At 48.4% G+C, this 24,635-nt stretch overlaps 3 protein-coding genes across 4 annotated transcripts in view; 1 reads left to right on the top strand and 2 right to left on the bottom strand.

Annotated features, from left to right (window-relative positions):
• Positions 1-19,168, top strand: part of Axin1 (axin 1) — a 56,321-nt gene extending 37,153 nt beyond the window's left edge. The window contains exons 4-11 of one of the 2 annotated variants that reach the window (XM_005349050.2): positions 7,533-7,629; positions 9,621-9,758; positions 12,211-12,728; positions 13,074-13,244; positions 13,942-14,187; positions 16,055-16,162; positions 17,455-17,622; positions 18,331-19,168. In XM_005349050.2, the coding sequence (XP_005349107.1) occupies positions 7,533-7,629; positions 9,621-9,758; positions 12,211-12,728; positions 13,074-13,244; positions 13,942-14,187; positions 16,055-16,162; positions 17,455-17,622; positions 18,331-18,457 (1,573 nt within the window). In that variant the 3' untranslated portion in view covers positions 18,458-19,168. The remainder of the gene's footprint in view (positions 1-7,532; positions 7,630-9,620; positions 9,759-12,210; positions 12,729-13,073; positions 13,245-13,941; positions 14,188-16,054; positions 16,163-17,454; positions 17,623-18,330) is intronic. The other variant, XM_005349051.3, reaches the window with a different exon arrangement.
• Positions 19,169-19,414: 246 nt separating this feature from the next.
• Positions 19,415-22,562, bottom strand: Pdia2 (protein disulfide isomerase family A member 2). Its single transcript, XM_005349047.3, has 11 exons — positions 22,286-22,562; positions 21,455-21,661; positions 21,213-21,346; positions 20,999-21,136; positions 20,815-20,931; positions 20,582-20,707; positions 20,315-20,512; positions 20,105-20,225; positions 19,844-20,025; positions 19,632-19,736; positions 19,415-19,534 (listed from the first exon to the last, which is right to left on the bottom strand). Exons 1-11 carry the CDS (start codon positions 22,491-22,493, stop codon positions 19,490-19,492), a joined length of 1,581 nt encoding a protein of 526 aa, XP_005349104.1. The 5' UTR covers positions 22,494-22,562; the 3' UTR covers positions 19,415-19,489.
• Positions 22,563-22,640: 78 nt separating this feature from the next.
• Positions 22,641-24,629, bottom strand: Arhgdig (Rho GDP dissociation inhibitor gamma). Its single transcript, XM_005349049.2, has 6 exons — positions 24,507-24,629; positions 23,653-23,832; positions 23,476-23,559; positions 23,207-23,283; positions 23,066-23,129; positions 22,641-22,986 (listed from the first exon to the last, which is right to left on the bottom strand). Exons 1-6 carry the CDS (start codon positions 24,577-24,579, stop codon positions 22,787-22,789), a joined length of 678 nt encoding a protein of 225 aa, XP_005349106.1. The 5' UTR covers positions 24,580-24,629; the 3' UTR covers positions 22,641-22,786.
• Between the last annotated feature and the right edge of the window lie 6 nt (positions 24,630-24,635).

Raw genomic sequence — 24,635 nt, 5'->3', positions numbered from 1 at the left:
AACAAACACTAAGCTGGCCATGGTATCTTATATTTGCAAGCCCAGAACTTGTGATGCTGAAGCTGGAGAATTGTCATGATTGCAAACCAACCTGATCTATAGAATGAGACTGTTAAAACAGAAACCCTAAAGAAAGAGGACAGACTGCCCTGTGAGTTACAGTATCCTTCAAAAACTAGCCCAAGGGCCAAGGTGTAATTAATTCAGTGGCAGCCCTGGGTTTAATCCCTAGCACAGCAGCAACAAAATTGTTTAAAAATCCTGGAAAACTGCCCGGTGGTAGTGGCACACGCCTTTATTCCCAGCACTCCCAAGAGGCAGGTGAATATCTGGAGTTCAAGGCCAGCCCTGGTCTACAGAGCGGGTTACAGGACAGGCTCTAAAGCTACTGAGAAACCCTGTCTTGAAAAACAAACAAAAAATCCTGGTACGGAGCCTTTAATCACAGCCTTTGGGAGGGAGAGACTAGTGGATCTTTTTAGTTCAAGGCCAGCCTTGTCTACAGAGTTCAAGGACAGCTAGGACTGTTGCACAGAGAAACCCTGTACCAAAAGACAAAAACAAAAACAAAAAAAATCCTGGAACGGAATCCAAGCTAGAGTTGAAGTTTGCATTAGTTCTCTCTCCTAGAGGCCAAGCAGCTTTTAAGAGTAGAGGACTCAGAGAAACTGGAGGTTCATCCTCTACAGAGGATAGATTTCACTGGGAAGATGGGCCCAGGTAACAGGGCAGGGCTGGAGACAGTCCTGGGATCCATCAGGTTATATAAATGTGTTTCTTGCCCATGTTGTTCTGCCTTGGACTCTTTATTATATATACAATGTTCTGTCTGCATGTATGCCTACACAACATAAAAGGGCACCAGATCTCATTATAGATGGTTGTGAGCCACCGTGTGGTTGCTGGGAATTGAACTCAGGACCTCTGGAAGAGCAGCCAATGCTCTTAACCTCTGAGCCATCTCTCCAGCCCCATGCATCTTGATATACCGTGAGTAGTCCTGAGGAGCTGGGAAGACTGGATTCTGTGCTAAGAGAGTTCCAAGCCATGGAGAGGCAGATCTGAGCCTCCACTTCCCTGATACTATGATCACAACTTAGGAGCTTGTTTTTTCTAATGTGGTCACATTCCCAGAAGTCCTTGTGGGAATGGACCTGTCATGAACCACCTCCTGCCGGTGGCTTTTTGGAGCTCAGGTGCATATTAAGTAATTAAATTAAGTAATTTAATGGCATAAAACATTTTGTTGAGTTAACCCTTCAGCCTGGAGTGTCTTGGAGTTCTGACTCAGTCACGCTTAGTCCAGGTTTGCCCCATTCCTGGGGCTCCCTCCAAAAGCACCCTAGTGTTGGATTAAGTCTTTGCTTATTACAGTGACCAGGAGCAAGTCTTCTAATCGCCACTAGATGTCCCTATTTCATGACTGGGCAGGGTACCCAACAGGATTCTTGGCCTAGCTCAGCAGTTCTGCTCTACCTGTGTGTCTCTTTGCATGAAAGCTGGGAAATTGGTGGGTATAAATTAGAAGGAAGGAGAGAGTGCTCACCAATGGTATATATGGGTGGATGGGTGTGTGTGTGTGTTTGTGTGTGTGTGTGTGTGTGTGTGTGTATGTGTGTAGAAGCCAGAGGTTAGCACTAGGTGTTTTCCAGTGTTGATCTCCAGGCACACTCCTTTAATCCCAGCATCTGGGAGGCAGAGGCAAGTAGAGCTCTGTGAGTGTGAGGCCAGCTGGTCTACAGAGTGAGTTCCAGGACAGCCAGAGCTACATATTGAGACCCTGTCTTTAAAAAGGGGGATAAATACACACACACACACACACACACACACACACACACACACACACACACAGTGTTATATGTTTGGTTTTGGGGGATGTTTGGCGTTTTTTTTTTTGTTGTTGTTGTTGTGTTTTGTTTTTGTTTTTTGGTTTTGATTTTTTTAAGACAGCGCTTCTCTGTGTGACAGTTCTGGCTATCCTGGAACTCAATGTGTAGACCAGGCTGTCCTTGAACTCACAGAGATCTGCCTGCCTGCTTCTGTCCCTGAGTGCTGGAATTAAAGACGTGCAGCACCACCAGCTGGCTTGCATTTATGTATTTGTACAATGTGTGTGTCTAGTGCCCTGGAGGGCAGATGAGGGTGTAAGATATCCTAGACCTAGAGTGGTTTTGAGCTACCATGTAGATGCTAGGTCCTCTGGAAGAACAAATGCTCTTAACCACAGAGCTGACTCCACAGCTCCCTAAAATTTTAAAAAATTTATTATGAGTGTGAAAAAAAGAATGTGTGTGTGTGTGCGCGTGTGCGCGCATGCATGTGTGTGCTATAACACATGTGGAGGTCAGATAGCAACTATAGAGTGTTTTTTGGTTTTCTCCTATTACCTTGTGGGATCCAGGAATTGAATTTCAATCATCAAGCCTACACACCTATTGTATTCCCAAACGGCCTCTACCCACTGAACAATCTTGTTGACACTAAACCTGGAGGTTACTTATTCAGTAAAATTAGCTGAGCAGTGAGAACCAGGGACCTTCCAATGCTAGGACTGTATGCATACACTTCCATGCCCAGCTTTGTTTTATTTTTTAAGTGGATGCTGGGGAATCATGTTGTAGCAAGTACTTTACAGCTGATCTAGCTCCCCAGCTCCCCACTTTCCACTATTGTGTGTCTGTGTAGTTGTGTAGATTTGCTTTTTGTTTTCATTGATATAAGTGAGCATTTCTTAGAGAAACTTAGTAAGCAGCATAGCAGGCCACATAATCTGGTTTCACTGTCATCTCATTTCTGTGTTCTAATCTAGACACTTTAATCACTTTTCACCCCCCCCCAGGAAGATTCTGATTAAACAAATGCAGCACTGAAGACATAACTGTTAGCAGTTTACCAAATCTAATGGCTTAATTATAAAGAAGGAGAATATTCCCTAAATATTTTAGACAGTTCACAAAAACCGAATAACATTGATACCAACAGGAGTCACGTGTCCGCCTACCAGATATCTCCCCCAGATAGGATTTCTGTGTTAACCCTAGCTGTCCCAAAGCTCACTCTGTAGACCAGTCTGACCTCTCAAAGATCCTCCTGCCTCTGCCTCCTGAGTGCTGGAACTAAATGCTTGAACCACCACTAACCGGCTGAAACCAGTTTCTAACTATCTATTATATAAAAGTCTTAGGGTTACAAGGAATAGCTTTCAGAGTACTTACAATAGCTGCTTTGGGGCTATAGCGTTTCTAATTACGTTCTAGCTTCCCAACCCTAGAATGTAAATTGTTTTAAGTAACATATTTTTTTAATTTTTTTAAAATTTTTTATTTATTTATTTTTTTGGATTTTCAAGACAGGGTTTCTCTGTGGCTTTGGAGCCTGTCCTGGAACTAGCTCTGTAGACCAGGCTGGCCTAGAACTCACAGAGATCTGCCTGCCTCTGTAAGTAACATATTTTTAAAGCAACAGTATTTTTAAAAGTAAGCTTATTAAAGAATGATTTTTGTTATTGTTTATTGGTGTGTCAAATCATGCCTAGATAGTAGTGAGGGGCCTAATAACCTGTTTGGTTGGTTAGTTGGGGGTTTTTTTTGGTTTTTTTTTGTGCTTTTAATTTTTTCATTTTATACCAGCCACAATTCCGTTCCCACACCCTACTCCCTCCCACCCCCCTCCACTTCCCATTGAAGGTAAGGCCTGCCACGGGGAGTCTACAAAGCCTGGTACATTCAGTTGTGACAGGACTAAGCCCCCCCCTCCCATCAAGACTGAGCAAAGGCATCCCACCATAGGGAAATATAAATATGCCCAGGGGCCCCGCAAGCAGACAAACTGTCTCCCACATGCAGAGGGCCTACTTGGGTCCCATGCAGGCTCCACAGCTGACCATCTAGAGTTCTCAGGAGGTTGGCTCATCAGTTCTCTGTAGATTTCCTCATCTGATCTTGACCTGTCCCTCTTGTTGAATGAGTAAATTCCACACTGATTTTGCTAAATTATTTGCTACAGGCATTATAAAAATACATGGTTTGTTTAGAGTTATATTAATTCATAATTAACTTAACAACTAATAACAAATTTGAGCTGAGGTAGTGGTAGTGCATTCCTTTAATCCCAATACTTGGGAGGCAGAGGCAGGGCTACACAGAGAAACCCTATCTTGAAAATTAAAAAACAACAAAAAGAAAAAAAAACAAGTTTGAAACACGTGATAATATTTTAGGATGAGAAAGCATTTACAAGAAAATAAGGTTAGGGACTGGAGCGAAGGCTCAGTGATTAAGAGTACCAGCTGCTCTTCGAGAGGACCCGGGTTCAATTCCCACCACCCACATGGCAGTTCACAACTCTCTATGACTCCAGGGGATTCTGCATCCTCACTAAGACATACATGTAGCAAAATACAAATGAAAATAAATAAGCTTGTGACTAGGATGTAGCTCAGTGGTAGAGTGCTTGTTTAGAAGGCTAGATTCAAGCCTCAGTGCAAAACTACATGCATGCATGCATGCATGCATACATACATACATACATACATTGGGGGGAATAAAGAAGGCTGTAAGTTTGAAATTTTGCTACTGAAAATTCTGTCTTTATCCAAGAAGTCTGTAGTAGTTTTTAGGGCTCACTCTAGAAGCCAAATTAACATCTCAGCAATTCATTCTGGCTGAGAGAGGTTTACCAGCTCCAGGCCAGAAGGACAGAGCCAGAGATGCAGCCAGCAGGAGGAGTATTGTGGAAGCCCATTTGTCTAGGACTGAGGTACTTCATCCTAATTTACTTCATCCTAATTCTGTTTCCTCCTTCCATCTCCACACCAATTTCTCTGTCCCCAGCACAGATAGACCACTTGCTAGGCTAGGCACTCACCTCCATGTCTCTTTCACTACACTTACTGAATATAGTTTTAGAGGATGATCCCCTTTATGTTCATGGTTTTTGTTGTTTGTTTTGTGTTTTGGAGACAAGGTCTTTTTGTCTGGCCCTGACTGTTCTGGAACTCACTTTGTAGACTAGGTTTGCCTCAACTTACCAAAATCTGCCTGCCTCTGCCTCCGGAGTGCTGGAATTAAAGGCGTGTGCTACCACCCCCGGCTTGTACCAGTTTTGTGGCTGGTTCTTTTCATTTGCCTGCCCTTAAACATTCCTCCAACACATGACTTTTTAAAATAGAGCATGCCATCTCCTGCTGCTCGGAACTGAGTTTGGTCAGTGCCATGTGGCATATATTGGACTGTTTCCTTTTCTACTCCAGTAATCATGTGGTAGTGATACAAGGATGGACTTTGTCTCTTTGTGTTTTGTTATATCTGAGGAATGTCTCATTTAATTCTCTTTTAATTAATTAATTTTGAGATAGGGTCTTACTCTGTAGCCCATGCTGGCCTGGAACTCACTGTGAAGACCAGGCCGGCTTTGAATGTAGAGATCCACTACCTCTGCCTCCTTAGTGCTGAGATTAAAAGTGTGTGCCACCATACTTGGCTATATTTCAATTTTGAATCTTTGAATGTTGACATTTTCAGCAACACTCTTTTCCTGAAGTCCTTTGTGACCTCTCACTGCAAGAGTAGTTGCCATCATAGCCCCATCAGAAGAGGACCGCAGTTGTGTCTGTAGCACCTGGTCCTCCTTGTCCTATGGAACTCATAAGACTTAATCTCCAGCATAGCCTTTTCTGCAGCCTCTGAATATTTTCTTAAGAAAAGAACATGTTGGGGCTAAAGAGGTGGCTCAGTGGTTAAAAGCATTGAACTTCTCTTCCAGAGGACCTGGGTTCAATTCCCAGTACCCACATGGCAGCTCACAACTGTCTATAATTACAGTTCCAGGGGACCCCACACATGGTAAAAAAACACTTATATATAAAATAAAAAAAGAGAAAAGATCATATTATCAAAATGGAGACACTTAAAATACATGTAGATGGTTTTTGTTTTAGGGGTAAGATAGATCCTCATGTAAAAAAGGCTGGCTTCCACTTCCCAAGTGCCAAGGCTATAGGCATGTACCACTCTACCCAGCAAATGCAATGCTTGAGTTAGACCCATGGCTTCTTGCATGCTAGGCAAACACTCTGTCATCTGAGCTATGTCCACAGCCCCAAGCATAGGCTATTTTTCTTTGATAATCCGTTCATCTTAGATTTTATTGGGAGACTTAAGAAATTGGGATACAAAACTACCACCTATATTTGAACATACATCTGAGGCAAAAAATGAAATGATGTTTCTCACTATACCTTCTGGGATAGCTTACGAGTTTCTCACGTTGGAGCTGTAATCGGATCATACAACTGTTCAACAAGGTGTTTCTTAGTACGATGACACCCATCTTTAGATGTAGTTTTTGAGGACAAGCCTAATCCGCAGAGGCTGGGGATTTTAAAGTGTTGTGTCTAAGTATAGAAGAAACAGGTTTCAGCTGTTGGCTTTAGGCCACCTACTATCTTGAGTGCCTGGGAATCCAAGTCATATGAATTTTAAACTCCCATTCCTCTATTCTCTATGTCCCCTTTGCATATGTAAAAGGAAAAACACTGTAATACTACCCTCTTGCACAAGCACCTGGAAAGGTTGCCAGGGCAATCCTCTGATGGGGCTGTGTCTTTTCTGCTGTCAAGCATAGTATGGCTGGGGTTCCGCTGTCCTTGATGACTTCCCACCTCCCCCAGAGGGGCAGGATACACAGATCACACACCTTAACTGCCCTGTGGACTCTTTGATTAGCAAGATAATTTAAAAACGTATCCTATTTGCCATGGAGATTGCAGTCCTCCCACCTACCTGTTTTCATGTAACTAGAGAACTGTAGTGAGAAGACCCAGCACTTTGATTTGTCAGCCTGTCTTTTCTGATTTGCTAGTTCCATTTGTTGCCATGATTGATTCCTAGAGCACTTTCTAGAACTATGGGATAGAGGCTGGGCAGTTTCACAAGGTGTTGGATATGTTGTCTATCTCAAATAAGCAAGAGTCTGGCCTTTTAGTGACCTTAGTCCTTGGATTTATGGCTGCTAAAGGCTGTTTATAGTTGGCCTTACATGTTTGCTTCTCTCTTCTAAAAGACTCACAGTGGCCTGGGTTCAGTCCCCAGAATCCACACATGTGCTGTGGTACATACACTCACCCATATACATGCATAAACTATATACGGGTGTGTGTGTGTGTGTGTGTGTGTGTGTGTGTGTGTGTGTGTGTGTAATAAAAATTTTTAATGTGAAAATGATTCTTAGCTATCAAACTTTCAGACTTTATAGACTCAGAGATAAAGTAAGGGCAGCTGATCTTCATTGAAATGTTGATAAAATAGTAGCTAGAAGAATATTTCATGACTGAGTTCCTGGGCTTTTTTATATATGAATTTTATGTGTGTATGTCATGAAGTGCATGTAAGTAACATATATGCATGCACATGGGCTGATACAATGTGGATATATCATTGCTATCAGTAATGCCCATGGGCTGGTAAGTATATGGTACTCTGCTGTATCTTATTTTCTACTTGAGCTAATGGCTATATCTTTTGTCTATTCAGGGATGGAATCCCCCCATACAGGATCCGTAAGCAGCACCGAAGGGAGATGCAGGAGAGTGTCCAAGTTAATGGGCGGGTGCCTCTACCTCACATTCCTGTAAGTCCCACATATTCAGCAGCACTATACCTTCTCTCCAGATGCCTAACTGGTTTCCTACACAGAGTTGGCCACCATGGCACCAATCAGTAGGAGAGATACTTGGTAGGCTTCTTAGGACCACAGCTTACCACTGGGCACAGCAGACAGTCTGTCTGAGTGATGTTGAACTGAGAGATAACCATCAGAGTAGATAGTCTATGGTAGCTCCCAAATCTTGAACCACTTCTTTTGCTCAATAACAGGAAGTGACTTCCAGTTAGCACCCACCCTTCCCTGTATGGTTTCCCTGTAAAGTCAGATGTTCTTCTCTAGTAGTTCTGAGAAGATGGATTTCTACTTGGGACCGAGCCCTGGACATTGCAAGTCACCTGACCCCAGGGTATGTTAGATATCCATTCACAGGCTTTACTACTGAAGGAACTTGTCCTTTTTGTGGCTGAGCCATGGGTGCTGCCGTGTAGACATCTTGGCTCAGAAGCTGCCTCTGCATTGCCTCTTGGGTAATAACAGTAGCTTGTCCTGAGCCTGTTGACTCTGTGTTTGAGCAGGCATTTATAGCTCTCTCTACTTGCACTGACCACTAGTGGCACACAGAACAATTATTGTTCCTTCTGGCACACAGGCTTTGGGCAGAAAACTTGTAGGAGAACTTGGGGAGCTTGTAGCAGTGTTTTCCACCCATACCTGTGTAGGGAGGACGGGCAATTCAGAGCATCACATAGACATCGGCATTTGTTTTGATTCATTTTATTATTTTGAGACAGCAACTATGTAGCTCTGGCTTACCTTGAGCTCACTGTGTAGACCAGGGTGATCTTGAACTCACAGAAATCCACCTGTTTCTTCTGGGCCCTGGGATTGAAGATATGCACCATCACACCCAGCCTCATCAGAATTTCTTAGTTGGAGTCTTTCAGCTTTTTGACTGCACCTTCAGTTCCCAAGATAGGAAAGATTCATTTGTGATTGGAAAATCATGTTCATTTTATATATGATGTATTTAGTGTCTCCCATTGCTGTAACAGAGCCTAGAATCCCAACCCTCCTGAGTGCAATCCTACTCTGATTACACTCAGCCATGCATCAGGACCAGGCACTGCTCCATCCAGGATTTCCTTTGAACAAGTGTATGCTGTGGGACTAGCCTGCTTCAGAACCACAAGTCCACCCTAGGAGTTTCTAGTGACTGGTGCTGTGCTTACTCAGCTTGATCCTGTGTTCCTAGTGCTGTTTACACTGAACCTCAGGAATTCCCCACCTTATATCATGAATGTTTTTCTTTTCTTTTTTTTTTTTTCCTTTCAGTTTTTCCAAGACAGGGTTTCTCTGTAGCTTTGGAGCCTGTCCTGGCACTAGCTCTTGTAGACCAGGCTGGCCTCGAACTCACAGAGTCATGAATGTTTTTCTGTGACGAGTTGTGAATATTTAGTGTAGGGCATGTTGGTCAAGGTACTGACCACTATCTGTCTGGGAGCATGTATACCTGCTCACTCAGGGGTGCCACAACCTACGCATACAAGAACCATGCCCAGGCCTCCAGTAATTTAGTTGTGAGTGGCTAGAGAGAAGTCAGGTCAGTGTTCAGTGAAGGAAGAAAGGGAGCCAATGAGGATGTTAGTGTCTCTGTAAAAGGGAACCATAAATACCTGCTTTAAAATAGATGTAACCAGCAAGGTTACTTAGTGGATAGATATACCTGCCTCCAAGCTTGATGATCTATGTTCTATCTGTAGAACCTACCTGGTGAAAGGGGAGAATAGAACCAACTCCTGCAAGTTATCCTCTGATCTCTACGTAGTGCTATTGTGCACATATCCACCATGTGCATGCTCACATATTCAAACAAATAAATGTATAATAACTTTAAAATAACTAAGATCAAGTTTTCCTGTCCACATCCTCTTACTAGGCTGTCACTGTGCTGCTCTATAAAGGATGCAGGACCATCCTGTGAAGGCAACCCTACTGACTATTGTGTCTCTCTCCAGCGCACTTACCGAATGCCAAAGGAGATCCGGGTAGAACCACAGAAATTTGCTGAAGAGCTTATTCATCGGCTAGAGGCTGTCCAACGCACTCGAGAAGCTGAAGAGAAGCTGGAAGAACGGCTGAAGCGTGTACGGATGGTGAGTGGATTATATGCTTAGAACTGTGTCAAGGCCACTATTTCCTGTGGCTGGGAAGTCCTGCACTTAGGGTAGCCTCCATTCTGAAATGTTCTACTCAGCCTGCTTCTTACTATTTCTGTAACCCACCTGCCTTTCTGTTCAGCACCTTGTTCCTCTCTCTTTTACTATGAACTGAGCTTAGTGTTTCCCCCAGCAATCCCTTCCTGCCAGGAGATGCCTAGGAGGAAGTTCCCAAGGCTCCCAACATTTGAAGAAGACAGGAAACTGACAAAACAGCTGTGTGCCTAGCCTTGGCAGGTGGCAGGAACTGAGCTAAGGCACAATGGACCTATGGTAGTAGGCAGGCTGGGCAGGTGCCAGGCTCCTGCTCACTTAGGGGACACTACAGAGTATAGTAACTGTAATGGCTTCCTTGGGGCTCATTTTGGCTCATTGAGAAACCACTAACCACTATTTTGTTTATTTGGTTTGGTTTCAAAAGAGACAGGGTGGTGCATTCCCTTAATCCCAATGCTGGGATTCCCTTAATCCCAGCACTCCAGAGGCAGAGGCAGGCGAATCTCTGTGAGTTCAAGGCCAGCCTGGTCTACAAGAGCTAGTTCCAGGATAGGCATCAAAGCTACACAAAGAAACCCTGTCTCGAAAAACCAAAAAATAAAATAAATAAATAAATAAATAAATAAATAAAAATAAATTATTTTAAGCCCGTTTAAAAACAAAGTTTCCAGTTTGTGAAGATTATAACTGGTGCCACCATTAGCCCTGTGTCTACAGTAGTATGTAGATCTGCTGCTAAGGATGTAACTCTTAGACAATGCACACAGTTTACAAGGAGTCTGAGATGGTAGGGATGGGCCTAGACTGGGGCTCTGAGTTTGGAGAGGGTTGGGTTCCATATGTCTAATAAAAACATCAGATAAAGTAACAGAGAAATACTCCACAGTTGAACATTGTACTCTAGAACTTCCAGTATGAAAACCTGCATAAATAAAAATGTTTGATCTTAGCCAGGCATTGGCACACACTTGTAAGCCAGCATCTGGGTGGCTTAAACAAGAGTATTGCTGCAAGAGACCATCCTGGGGCTGGAGAGATGGCTCAGTGGTTAAGAGCATTGCCTGCTCTTCCAAAGGTCCTGAGTTCAATTCCCAGCAACCACATGGTGGCTCACAACCATCTGTAATGAGGTCTGGTGCCCTCTTCTGGCAGGCAGGCATGGAAGGAATGTTGTATACATAATAAATAAATATTTAAAAAAAAAAAAAAAGAGACCATCCTGGGCTGCATAGCGAATACCAGGTCAGGCAGGCTACAGTAACTGTGTCTTAGGAAGGAAAGAAGAAGGGAGGTACAGAGGGAGGGAGGGCAGGTTTGAATTTGCAAGTGTTAAACTGTTTATCATAAAACACTGGAGAATGAAGGACACATATAGGTAGACCATGGCCCTACATAAAGAAAGTCTTTCTATAGTAGCATAGAAAAAACAAAAATATATACAAAAGCAGTGGTTTCTTAGCCAGGTGGTGGTGGTGCACACCTTTAATGGGAGGTGCGCCACCATTGCCCGGCTAATTTATTTTTAATAACAAAACTGAGGAAATAAAATTCTGAGAAGGTCTGGAGAAATGGACAGATTCATAAAGACTGGAGTTCAGCCAGGTGGTAGTGGTGCACACCTTTAATCCCAGCACTTGGGAGGCAGAGGCAGGGGGATCTCTGAGTTCGAGGCCAGCCAGGTCTATAGAGCAAGTTCCAGGACAAGGCTCCAAAGTGACACAAAGAAACACTGTCTCTGGAACAACCCTTCCCCTGCACCTCCAAAAGAAAATACTGGAGTTCAGATCCCAGTATCCATGAAACAAGACGGGAATCTACATAAGCCTATAACCCCAACTGGCAGGGGCAAGGGATAGAAACTGAGGCTCACCACAAATCCTACATTTTATTGCTACATATGAGGAATTGGTAAGAAAAGCGGGGTCATCCTTATGTAATGGTGCATACCTTTAATCCCAGCATCCAGGAGGTAGAGGAAGGTGAATCTCTGTGAGTTCAAGGCCAGCCAGGTCTACACAGTGAGTTCTAGGACAACCAGGGCTATTGAGAAGCCCTGTCTCAAAAAACCAAGAGAGAGAACAAAAACAAAAACCTTTATTTACCGAGTCATAAAACTAAATCTATGCAGTGCCTTCTCAGTGGTCACAACTGACACCAGACCTTTAATCCCCCTCAACCTGTTTTTTCCTTGCCTGATTAGAAAAGGTTGATGGGATCAGTTCAGGTTCCCAGGGCCTTTTGAAATTCAAGCACAGAGTATCCAGGAGTCAACACCTTTCCCTAATTTGACTACATTGAAGTTAGGAAAGTCCTTGACTTGACTGTTAGGATTGTGGCTCACTTCCAGGTCTATCCTCATTCTCGTGCTGACAATGCCTCTGTTTCTCCACAGGAAGAAGAAGGGGAGGATGGTGAATTGCCTTCTGGCCCCATGGCTAGTCACAAACTGCCTTCTGTCCCAGCCTGGCACCATTTCCCACCCCGCTATGTGGATATGAGCTGCTCTGGACTGCGGGATGCTCATGAGGAGAATCCTGAGAGCATCCTGGATGAGCATGTGCAAAGGGTCATGAGGACACCTGGCTGCCAGTCACCTGGTCCAGGCCACCGTTCTCCCGATAATGGGCATGTAGCCAAGACTGCAGTACTAGGCGGTGTAGCCTCCGGGCATGGAAAGCACGTTCCTAAGTTGGGGTTGAAGCTTGATACAGCTGGCTTGCACCACCATAGGCATGTCCACCACCATGTTCACCATAATTCAGCTAGACCCAAGGAACAAATGGAGGCTGAAGCTGCCCGCAGGGTCCAAAGCAACTTCTCATGGGGCCCAGAAACACATGGTCATGCCAAGCCCCGCAGCTATTCAGAGAGCACAGGCACCACCCCCAGTGCTGGAGACTTGGCCTTTGGGTGAGTCTTGACCCAGCCCTTTCACATGTTTCCTGTGTGGCCTTGTATCCAAGTTGTGGTCCAGAGGGGCCATGGCTCTATGGTGACTTAATCCTCCCTGATAAAAGACATATGACACCAGGGTCAGGGGCCAGACAGGCTCCAGACATTGCTATGACTGGGTGAGGAGGGGTGGTGTGTTTGTCTTGGGCTATGGTCAGCATGACTCCTACCATATCAAAGCAGACCCCAGACCCTAGACACATGACCTTCACAGAGATCACTGCCTTCACAGTGGGTTACAGGCCCTCTTGTTGTGCTTGAGAGTTTAGGAAACAGCAAGTGACATATATATTGATCTCACAGTGGTAAAGCTAGTGCATCCTCCAAAAGAAACACCAAGAAGACTGAGTCTGGGAAGAATGCCAGTGCTGAGGTACCCAGTACCACAGAGGATGCAGAGAAGAACCAGAAGATCATGCAGTGGATCATTGAGGGGGAGAAGGAGATCAGTAGACATCGGAAGGCAGGCCATGGGTAAGTACACTACAGGGGCCTGTTCCCTAGCAACTGGCCACCTGTCTTGTTGCCAACACCCTTGCTTTTAGGAGTTTATTTCTAGCTACAAGGTCAGATGACTCCACCTAAGTCCCTGTCACCTATGAACTCTATGAAGTGGCAGCTATGGGAGAGTCTTCTGCCTTTTATGCTTACTTTCTTCAATTCTAAGGGTTTGAGACAGCTCAGCCCCATTGTGACCTCTCTGCATATCTCTCATCCATCTTGTCTCATATTACTGCGTGTTTGCACATATTCCTGGCTCCACAGGGAGCAGGTGCCATCCCTGTGGTCCTCTGTATGACCCATTTCCTCAGTCCCAGACTACCCTAATGTGCTGCCTGCCCTCAACATACTCTGGGACACATATTGTAGGAGGGAACCCTTATGTTTTCCTCTGACATCTTTACAAAGACACATACATGTGTGTTCATTCTCACACACAAAATTAATGTAATAAAATTTTCAAAAAGTAAGAACTAGAATGCAGCTCAGTGACATCACAGCATGAGCAAACTCCTGGTTCAATTTCAAATTACACAAAAAAAAGAACACTCTTCAAGAAGGAAAGAGTGAACTGTACGGGATCAGAGGAGACCCATGTGACTCCTGTAATTGGGTGAACACACTTTGTTGCTTCCGCTGCTTATGCAGTCTCTTGTCTTTGTCCCCCAAGGTCTTCTGGGATGAGGAAGCAGCAAGCCCATGAGAGCTCCAGGCCCTTGTCTATTGAGCGTCCTGGAGCCGTGCACCCCTGGGTCAGTGCTCAGCTCCGGAACTCTGTCCAGCCGTCTCATCTTTTCATCCAAGATCCCACAATGCCACCCAATCCTGCCCCTAACCCTCTGACCCAGCTGGAAGAGGCCCGCAGGCGTTTGGAGGAAGAGGAGAAGAGAGCCAACAAACTGCCCTCCAAACAGAGGTAGGCTCACGTGGTGTAGGTGACCTTACATGGCCCTAAGGTTCTTATAAGGCCCTTGAGGTAAGACACCCATTCTGGACTGCTTCTCCACTGAGAACCACAGAGGTAACCCTGCTGCAGGACAGAGGCTATGAGGTAAATGTTCTCACCAGCACTTGGTCAGATGGACAACAGCTTTTGGGCATGCTCAGCTTAGTGGTGAATTCCTGACCATCTCTGATGACAGCCACACAAAGCACAGCCACAGGGAGATGATGGACAATTCTGAAGCACAGACAGTTATAATAGGATTTGTCTGGAGTGATCACAATATCGACCCCTTCACCATCACCGTCCAGCAAGCCTGTTCTGTTCCTTAGGGAATATATTCTGCCCAAACTCAAAAGATTTCTCTTTGGGTAGCAGTGTTCTTGGGAGCTAGGACATGCCTTCTAGAAACCTTTTATTTTGGCTTTCAGTCAGTTACTTGGACATTCTGACTCATTGGAATTCTCAAATGGTAATAATCTCCATCGAGGCTTAGAATCTGTTTCTTACCCAGTCCCTGGAACTATGGTTACACAAAGACCACTATTGCCCTTTGAAACTATCAGCCCCATTATTAACTTAGGTTGTATAGATTTTGGGGTCTGACCTCACTTCTGAGGGTTCTCTTTCCCTGGGATGCTACGACTCATGACCAGCAGACTCTGCACTTGTGGTCTCTAATAGGATCAGGCTATAGTTTCCCTGGAAGCTTAGACATGTCCCCGCTCACTGAAAATCTCTACAGACCCATACCAAGCTCTGAACCTATTCTAACTTTGGTTCTAAAAGAAGTTGCAGCTACCTTGAACACAAGGGGCCACTTTGCCACCTGCTGTAAGCCATGTTATGCATTTGTGCTGCCTGTTCTGTGTAGGAAGTGTTCCTCCTGGTGCTGAAATAGTGTGTGTATCTGGCAGGGGTGGAGGCAGTGGAGGAGGATGTCATGTGGGATCTGCTAGGACTAATGCCCTCAGTGGTCTGGGAAGGGTCTCTCAGTAGCGAAGTGTTCCTAAGAGGCAGGATTTTCTTGTGGAGTAGGGTACTTTGAGAGTTAGGATTCTCTTGTGTCACAGAGGTTTCATCTGTTCATCCTACCATTACCTGGCAAGCCCCACATGATGGTAACAGTTGTGGTTTTCTCCTGGCAAGTAGCATCAGCTAAACCCTTCTGGTTTGAGTTTTGGGGTATGAGAACACTATCACCACACACACATATATCAGGTCTTAACTGCTGCCTCCAAAATCTTCATGTGTGAGGAAATTGAATGTGTTGAGGCTGTTTGTCTGGAATTGTATAAGCAAGTGTAGATGTATGAGGTGAAAGCCCAAGGCCGGGGAAGGTCCTGGAAAGGTAGACGAGAGTAAAGTCACTGTTAGGTACCCATAGTGGCATACCCACATAGAGGACTCGCTTGGAAAAGGTCTGCTTTGCAGAGATTCTGGGGCATGTCTTAGTCGTGTCAACAGCTCCCCAAGGTACAGTATATGCTGCTGTCCATGTCTGGTATCCATGTCATCTTCAGGAAGTTCATGATGAAATCTGTGTAGAAAGAGCCACATCCCTGAGAGATGTATTGGCAGGCCCTCTCCAAGAATTTCTAGCCTGGGGAAGACTTCTGTACAGAGGTTGAAGAGAGCCTGTAGCACTGAGACGAGCAGTACTCCAGAGTGTATTCTAAAGAACAGACTGGCATTGATCCTGTGTCTAGACACTTAGGGCAGGACCTCTGATATGTGAGTGGGAGTTCTTGGTAGCTAGTTCCTGCTGCTCACCCTGTCTGTGCACACTGTCCACAACACTGGCTGAGCCCCATCCTCTTTGATGCGGGTTGTTCCCTAGGTATGTGCAGGCAGTCATGCAGCGGGGACGCACCTGTGTCAGGCCAGCATGTGCACCGGTGCTGAGTGTGGTACCAGCCGTGTCGGACTTGGAACTCTCCGAGACAGAGTACGTGCGCCCTGTGGGTCCTCCTGGTTCTGCCCATCCCAGCCCAGGCCAAATCCCAAAGTGGAGCACCTATTTTGATAGGCTTTATCACTGAGCCAGGAAACATGAGGGCTGGAGAAAGGCCTGCTGGGGCTTCTCCCTCCTGTCTCCCAATAGAGAAGATCATGCCTATTCGGTGTAGGGACATGATCCCTATACCTGTGTGTGGTCCATGCAGGCACCACAGCTTGCCTTTAATCTTGTCTTTACTCTCCTGAGCTCCTGAGATAGGTTTGGGGACTGGTGGGTCGACCACCATTCTATACAGGATCAGGTCCACAGACCTAGTCCCCTTGAAGTAGCACCAGGAGCATGAGCCAAGTTTATAGTAGGATCTAGGTGGTGTGACTACAGCCAAGACTTAGGCTCTGCACGTCTCGCTGCCACAGCCACATGTAGGTTAGGGACATTTCTGACTAAGCCCTTTCTGTGATTTTACTCAAGACGGGAAGATGAGGATCCCCCTTGGGCCTTGCTGCTGACCCAGCCCAAACTCGATTACCCACAACTCATAAGAGAGGGTATCCTGAGCTTAGGGCTCTACAGATGGCCCTCTGTTGTTCTGGAGAAGTAGATCTCCCCAGTTCTACCTTCAGAGTTTCAAAAGCCCACTGCTAGAAAAAGGTCTAAGAACTGGACAGTCCCACAACCAGAATGGCCCCAGGTATCTTACTTGGTCAAGGAAAAGCACTGGCATGGGTAAGGCCAGCTATGGAAGCTTCTGGGTTCCATTGAAAGGTATAGGAACATAGGAGCAGACTCGGAGCAGCTACACAGCATGTTTAGGACCTGAGCAAGAAACAGCTCAAGCCTCCAGTCTGCTTTGGAGATTCTGGTCCTAGAACACTTCCCTTCCAGATCTGTTCAGCCCTGATTGGTCCATCCTTGAGTGTTACGGAAGTTTGGAGAGGTTGGGACTTGTCAGGGTCTAGGGACCAACTCCCTTATAACCTTGGTGGTGGGGCTTTGTGAACTGAGGGTCTGACCTGGTCATTGTGGGTGTCTGTGCTACTTTTTATCATCTGGAGGGAAGTGCTTTTCTTAGAGCTCAACCTTTAGCTCATTTCCTAGTGAGTGGTTTACACAGGACTGGCATCCAGATTTTGGGTAGGTGGGTGGCAAGGTGAATACCACATTGCTGAGTGAGGTACTGACCCTGGGATGTCTTGTCCTCTGTTTATAAATGGTACCTTTGAGGTACTCTGTGTGACCTTGGCCTGAGCCCACTACTTACCATTCTCTTTCTGTCCCAGGACAAAATCACAGAGAAAGGCAGGTGGCGGGAGTGCACCACCATGTGACAGCATCGTTGTTGCCTACTATTTCTGTGGAGAGCCCATCCCCTACCGGACCCTAGTGCGGGGCCGTGCTGTCACCCTGGGCCAGTTCAAGGAGCTGCTAACCAAAAAGGGGAGCTACAGGTGAGAAAAGCTGTAGCCTTAAAGCACACTTGCCCAGCATGCTTATGTGTTTAGTGTAGAAGGAAAGAGTTTTCTGTCCCACTGGTCTTTTATCTTTCCCTTCACCCCACTTCTATCAGCCATGGTTGCTGCTTACTGCCATTTAGGGCACATCAGGATTGGGTGGCATCAGGACCCTGCCTCAAAGCTGGACTGGCCCTCTGTTCTAGCCTCAGACCTCTTCCTCCATGTCAGCCAACTCTAAACTCCAGTAGAAAGATTGCTGGCCGGGCGGTGGTGGCGCACGCCTTTAATCCTAGCACTTGGGAGGCAGAGGCAGGCGGATCTCTGTGAGTTTGAGGCCAGCCTGGTCTACAAGAGCTAGTTCCAGGACAGGAACCAAAAACTACGGAGAAACCCTGCCTCGAAAATAAAAAAAAAAAAAAAAAAAAAAAAAAAAAACAAAGAAAGATTGCTGATACCTGAGAGACTTTGAGTCCTACTTGTATCAACCCATGTGGATGGCAGGACTTCTGCTCTTCCTGGATTATAATCCTATCAGCGCCTCCACACCCACCAGAAGCCAGGATTGGGGCTCCCAGGGGTTTTCTAGCAATTCTCAACATGCTGTTAACTTAGCCCTTTCAGTGGTTCCAGCTCTACCCTAAGTGTGGCATTCCTCTCCTGGAGCTGGGTTTTCTCACTGTCTCCACAATTTTCTGCTCCTAGATACTACTTTAAGAAAGTGAGTGACGAGTTTGACTGTGGTGTGGTATTTGAAGAAGTGCGGGAGGATGAGGCAATCTTGCCTGTCTTTGAAGAGAAGATCATTGGCAAGGTGGAAAAGGTGGACTGAGCACTGGGCAACACACCCAGGTTACACCATCACTAAGGTGCACAGCCATCGGCCAGTGGGCAGCCGTGTCCTCAGGAGCCTGATGTGGGGAACAGCACAAGATTGTGTCACAAGCTCTTGGTGTGGGGGCTCAGGTGTCTGCCATACCTCTGTCCCTCTGGATCTGGGAAGGAGGGGGTTCCTACTGAGTGGTTCCATGGGGTTCTCTGTTTTGCTTTTCAAAAAGGAAAGCCCCACCTACCCCCACATCACCCCCTGAAGCAATACCAGGAGCCATCTCATGACTCTCAGCAGCTCTTGCTTCTGAATGCAGACTGACCCAGGGATACCTTTACCTGGGCTTGTATTCCTGTGTCCTCCTCTCCCTCTGGGACCTATCCACTGCACCTGTCTGGGCTCAGGTCCAGGAGCAGGGGATCCTTTGAGGGCCTCTGTATATTGTACATGTCACTGAGTGCCTTCAACATGCTGTCTCTTGCCTGCCACTGTGTGAATCTGGTGGCTGAGTACCTCAGGCCCCTTTGCCTGTTTCCAGCCACCAGCTTGGTTCAGCAGGGGGCGGGGTCTGGTCCCTTCTAAGTGTCCATGTAAATATGTATATTTCTCAGGCCAGGGCCAGCAGGGGGTACCCTGAGCCCATTTTTCATGCGATGACTTGTACAATTATCTTTTCAAAGGTACTTGGATAATAATGAAATAAAACAGTTTTTGAACTGCTTTGGGTCTGTGATATATATTGTCTGCTGCCAATGGGGCAGGGCCAAGGGATGTGCTGCCCTCAAGCCAAGCAGTGGAAGCAACCCTGTATGCGTTACCCATTCTTGCCCAGGCAAGCCCCAAAGTCAGGAGCACAAGAGAAAGGTCGGATCCCATGAGGTACTGAATTAGAGGTAAGCACCAGGGACCAGGCTAAGGAGACCAGCAAGCCCTGCTCATGAACCACACAAAGTCTGGGAAAACATTTTTATTCATAGTGCACATCTCCCCCCAGCGCTGGAGAACACCACTCCCTGGAATGCAGTGTGCAAATGGCTACAGCTCCTCCTTGGGCCCCATGGTGGAATTGGCTTGTATTTCCTAGAATGGATCACAGAAGCCCAGTTCAGACCTGCCTCTGCCCATGCTGCTGGGAGAGAACCTACTGAGGGACTGGAATCCTGAATGGAGTACCCACTGGGTTGGAGACTGCAGGCTCCTTGGGCTCCTCGGGCAGGTCACCTCCACTGTCCAGGAACTTGGAGAATGTCTCTAGGTCCCTGGTGCTTTTGTATTCTATGACCTGAGGAGAAAGAGAAGGACCTGAGGGCATGCTCACCAGCCACAAACTGATGCTAGCCAAGCCAGCTATGGAGTAGCAGTCCACTCCCCAGCCCATCCATCCCTCACCTTCCGCTCTGGCCCTGCCGGGAAGAACTTGAGGGTAGGATAGCCATGCACAGAGAAGGCCTCCAGCTCATTAGCCGTAGCATCGAATTCAGCAATGACAATGTCCTCACGATCTTTGTACTTCTCTGCCAGTGCCTCCCAGGCTGGAGCCATCTCCTTGCAGTGGCTGCACCATGGGGCATCTGGGGGAGGAGTCAGGCTTGGCTAGCTGACACCCCTGCCTCCCACCAGCCTGCCACCTTCCCCCTCTTCAGCACTCACAGAACTTGACAAACACACTCTTGGTTTCATCAAAAGCCACCTGCTCAAAATTCTTGCCCACAAGAGTCTTGACTGGCCGCTGGTCCCAGTCAGGGGGTATCTCCTGGCTCATCAGGTAGGGCTAGGGAAGCAAGCAGGCTTTCACTGGGGTCTTATGTAGGGTTAAGGTTGTAGGGCTACTTCTCCTTCCTCCCTCTAAGAGCTACAGACCTTGACTTCCCCATGGAGGACTGCCTGGCAGAAGGCAGCTACAGAAGCTGCAGTGATGGGCGCCACACCTGAAGGTGCATACTTCTTGGTGGTCTCAATATTGATCAGGCGCAGGGTTGGGGCTTCCTCCGCCTTGAGGCCAAAATACTTTAGCACATGGTCGTTGTCAGCCGCCACATCCACCATCACGAACAACACCTATCAAAAGTCATACCACGTTGGGATCTCCCTTAGCCCTACCATTCCTCCCTCCTGGCCCCCCAGTACCTGCCCCCGGAATGGGGGAGCTGCCTCTCTGAATTCTGTCAGCAGCTCCCTGTGCTGAGCTAGTGTCTGGTTCACAAACAGCAGCAGATGGTTGAGGATCTTGGCTGCAAAGATCTTTGGTGATGTCTGATGGGGTAGAAAACTCATAACTTCACTGGACCTCTGTTCAAGGTCCCCCAGCCCAAGGTTCCTGCACCCCACCCTACCTCACTGTGACCTATAGCTTTACTTGCCTGGCTGTTGAACTCTGTGACCAGGTGCATGCTGTGTGTGATGAGGAAGCGAGACAGGTCCGCCAGGTCCAGGCCAGTGTCCTTGTCCACTGGGAAGTCGGCCCTACCTTCGTCAAACTGGACACCAGCAAGGTTAGCAGGAGGTATGGCCCTGATCCCAACCCTGTCCTTAGCCCTAACCCACCTTCTTGAAAAGGACCACAGTATCCTTGGTGAGGCCAAACTTCTGAAAGAGCCGTGACTGGTCAGTGAGGCCAAAAGTTATGTCCAGGGCATCTCTGGCCAAAGCCAGGAAGGTGGCCACATCCTCTTCCTGTAAGTCCTACAGACCCAGCCCCGTGAGAACGGTGGGTACTACCAGTGCTGTTCCCGTAGCCTGTCCACCCCTCCCAGTTTACCTGAAAGAAGCCGATGGCCACCACATCCCATTTGTCTATCAGTGCCTGGACACCTTCCTCATCTTCCAGATGTGTGGCACTGGGCCCTACTCGCCGCCTCAGCCACTCAGCAATGCCCTCAGCCTTCTGGGGTCCTGCAGAGATGTCCCCATTTCAGACTGGACTTCTGCCCCACCCATCCCTAGGCCACACCCACTCCTCATCAATGACCTTGCCCACCCCCAGCCATACCCACCTCATACCTACATATTCTTCAGGGTTTGTGCGGTTTCCATTCTGGAAGAACTTGAGTGTAGGGTACCCTACCACGCCAAACTCCTTGGTCAGCTCTGGTTCTGCAGGCCCGTCCACCTTGGCCAAGGTGACAGGAGCTGACTCAGCTGCCAGCAGGGCAGCTGCCTTGCTGTACTCAGGAGCTAGTGCCTTGCAGTGACCACACCATGGGGCATCTGGGGGATGAGGCTGTGAGTACATCAGTCCTCAACAGCCCCAGCTGCAGCCCAGGACCAACAGGAAGCATGTTCTGTTCACCACCTCCCTCAGGCCCACCCTAGGCATTGATCACAACCACACCCGGGTGTCAGACCCCAGAGACTCCTAGGGCCCAGGCACAGTGAGGTTGGGGAGAGTTTGGGAAGAATCCTGCTTCCTGTCTCCAGGGCCACATGCAGCTGCTTTCAAAAGCCTGCCAGCTAAGAATGGCTTTGACATTTGTAAAGGGTTATAAGGAACCACAGACACATATGCCACAGGATATGGCATGAGCACCCAAACTGGACACTGTGCCTCCACAGAAGGACCGGTGACCAGTCATTTGGAATAGAGGCCCCAAAGGTAGTAACATCCGTATGTGGCCATGGCTTGACAGAGGAGAGGATTCTGGGCATCACATGTCCTCCAGCTGCTACTGCTCTTCCACCACACCTTGCCACCCAGACCAGACCACCACCAAGCCCAGCTCAACATCAGGGCCTCCATCCAGGCACCCTCTCGCCAGAAAGGCCAAGTCTAGGAAGTAGACGCCTGAACTCGTAGGCCCCCAAGGTCCCCAAACCGCTGGCTGAAGCACTCACAAAACTCCACCATCAGGGCTGGATGCTCCTGTAGTGCCTGGCTCAGGGTGTTGTGGCTCAGGACCAAGATCCCATCATCCGTGGGGACTTCTTCCCCAGTGGACTCCTCAGGGAGCACCTCTGAAGGGCCCTCAGGTTCCTGTCCCTGTCCCCATGGGCCTGAGACACCCAGCAGGAGCAGCAACACTGGCAGGAGCCGACCATCCATGGCGTGCTGAGCCCTGAAGGCTGGAGTAGATAAAGGGACTGGGGACCAAGCAGCAACAGCCACGTGGCACCTGGCTGGGTCTCAGAGAAGATAAAGCGTGAAAGGCCCCTTAGGGGCGGAGATAGGCAGAAAGAGGCAACACGAGGGCAGCGAGACAGGGTAACATTTAATGGGCACCAGGCAGGGGAACACAGCAGAGTGAGGGACATCTGATCACCAACTGGGAGGTCTGGGGGATGCTTGCAGGTCCTTCTGCAACTGACAGAAACTGGGAATACAGGCCCCAAGGAGGTTCAGTCCTTCCAGTCCTGGCAGACGTGAAGGCACCACTCCCAGGACAGGTGGTCAAGCCTGTCATCGTCAGTGAAGAGGGACCTGACCACGTAGAGGCCACGTGCCAATGCGCCCCTTGGTGCTTCCTCCACTGTCGTCACAAATTCATACTCCTGGGCCCGGGGGCCATAGCTGCCCACCATGAAGATGGCCTTGTCCACTGCAGAAGGAAGGTAGTCAGGAGCCACCCCTCTGCCCACCTCTCTCCCAGCCCACAGCTGCCCTCCACACTATCTCACCACGTAGTCCCCGACGATAGGTGTGATGCAGACATTTGAGGCCACTGACAATCTCCTTGTTGACCTGGGGGAAAGGAGAATGTTAGGAGCCTTCTCTGGAAGGCTGGGACACGGCTGGCCCCCTACTGCAGCTACCCTCACCTTGAAGGTGATCTTCACCTTGTATTCAATGCCCTCCTTCAGGACAAACACCTGGTTTTTCAGGGCAGCCAGGTCTCCTGTCAGAAGAATAACAGGTACACTCTAAATTTCCAAGATGTGCAAGACCCTGCCCCAGGAATGTCTATGTAGGGACTGGTGGTGCCCATGACGTCTGTGGCAGTGCACCCAAGGAAGTAGGATTCTGCACAGGGTCGAGCCTAGGATCATCTTCATCCAAAGATGGGGCTCTGGTCTGCAGAGGGGGTTACCTGTAAGGTCCATGACTAGAGGCCCTGGAGCCTGATCAGACAGCAGCGTCAGCCTGGTCACCTGCACGTTGGGCAGGCTGGGGTCTGAGGAGAAACAGCATCCACAGGGTACCCTGCTGGCCCCACCTTCCCCCACCCCCTGCTTGCGACCTCCCACATCCAGGCCCCAGGCCATACCCACAACGGGTGGCAGGGGCCCCAGCAGCGCCTGCTTGTACTTGACCAGGCTCACGTCCTCAGGGTCCAGCTGCCAGATTGCCAGCATGCTCTTCTTCCCAGGGGCCTGGTACTCTGGTACAGTTTCGTCCAGCACCTCATCTGTTGGGACTGGCTCCCCCTCCTTGTCAGCCAAGAGGACTGGGAGTAGGGGAAGGGATTTAAGCACCTGCCACCTGCTGACTGGGACCCACACTCTCACCAGGTGTGCCTCCCACTGCCCAGTGGAGCTAAAGAAACCAGAGGAGCTGTCACCGTCACCGACACACGGTGGCCCCTGAGTCCCTAGAAGTCTCTAGGCTTGGTCTCCTCAGGAGGGGCTCTGGTGACTGGAAGAGATTCCTAACAGACCCTGGAGAGATCAGTTTGTTTCTGATTAGCCTAAAGGCCACTGCTTAAGAGTAGTGGCCCTGGGGAACTCTAGGGGCTCCCCAGCTCTGTGCTCTTCTCATAATGTCCTAGACCCCTGCGGTGGTGCCCCAAACTAGGGGTCTCCATATCCGCTTTAGGTGTCTTGGGTAGGAGTCTCACTGAGATGCTGCCTACTGCCCTCCAACCTTAGGATTGCCTCTCACCGGAAGGAGCCCCAGCCCCACCTACGGGAGAGGCCGCAGCCTCCGGGCTGGACACACTCCTTTCCTCCTGGCTCCCTTCTCCAGAAGGGTCTGCGTGAACTGAAGTCCCACGCCCGGCCAGAATCCACGCCACGAGGTCCCCACGAGCCCCCCAAAGTTGCCGCGGGGACTGACCCCCCAACCGCACGGCTCTCTTGCTGCCCCCGGCGCACGTGGCCGCCTCCCGGCCGGGCCACTCACCTCGAGCGCACAGCGCCAGCCGGAGCAGTTCCAGCAGCTGCGCCCCCAGCTCGCACGCGTCCAGGCCCAGCATGGTAGCCGCGGCCCGCCGCGGAGCCGCCGCCCGCTCGGCTCAGCCCCGGCGCGACT

Source organism: Microtus ochrogaster, chromosome 7 (genome assembly GCF_000317375.1).
Source record: "Microtus ochrogaster isolate Prairie Vole_2 chromosome 7, MicOch1.0, whole genome shotgun sequence".
NCBI lineage: Eukaryota > Metazoa > Chordata > Mammalia > Rodentia > Cricetidae > Microtus > Microtus ochrogaster.
This window is presented reverse-complemented; position numbering and strand designations above follow the sequence as displayed.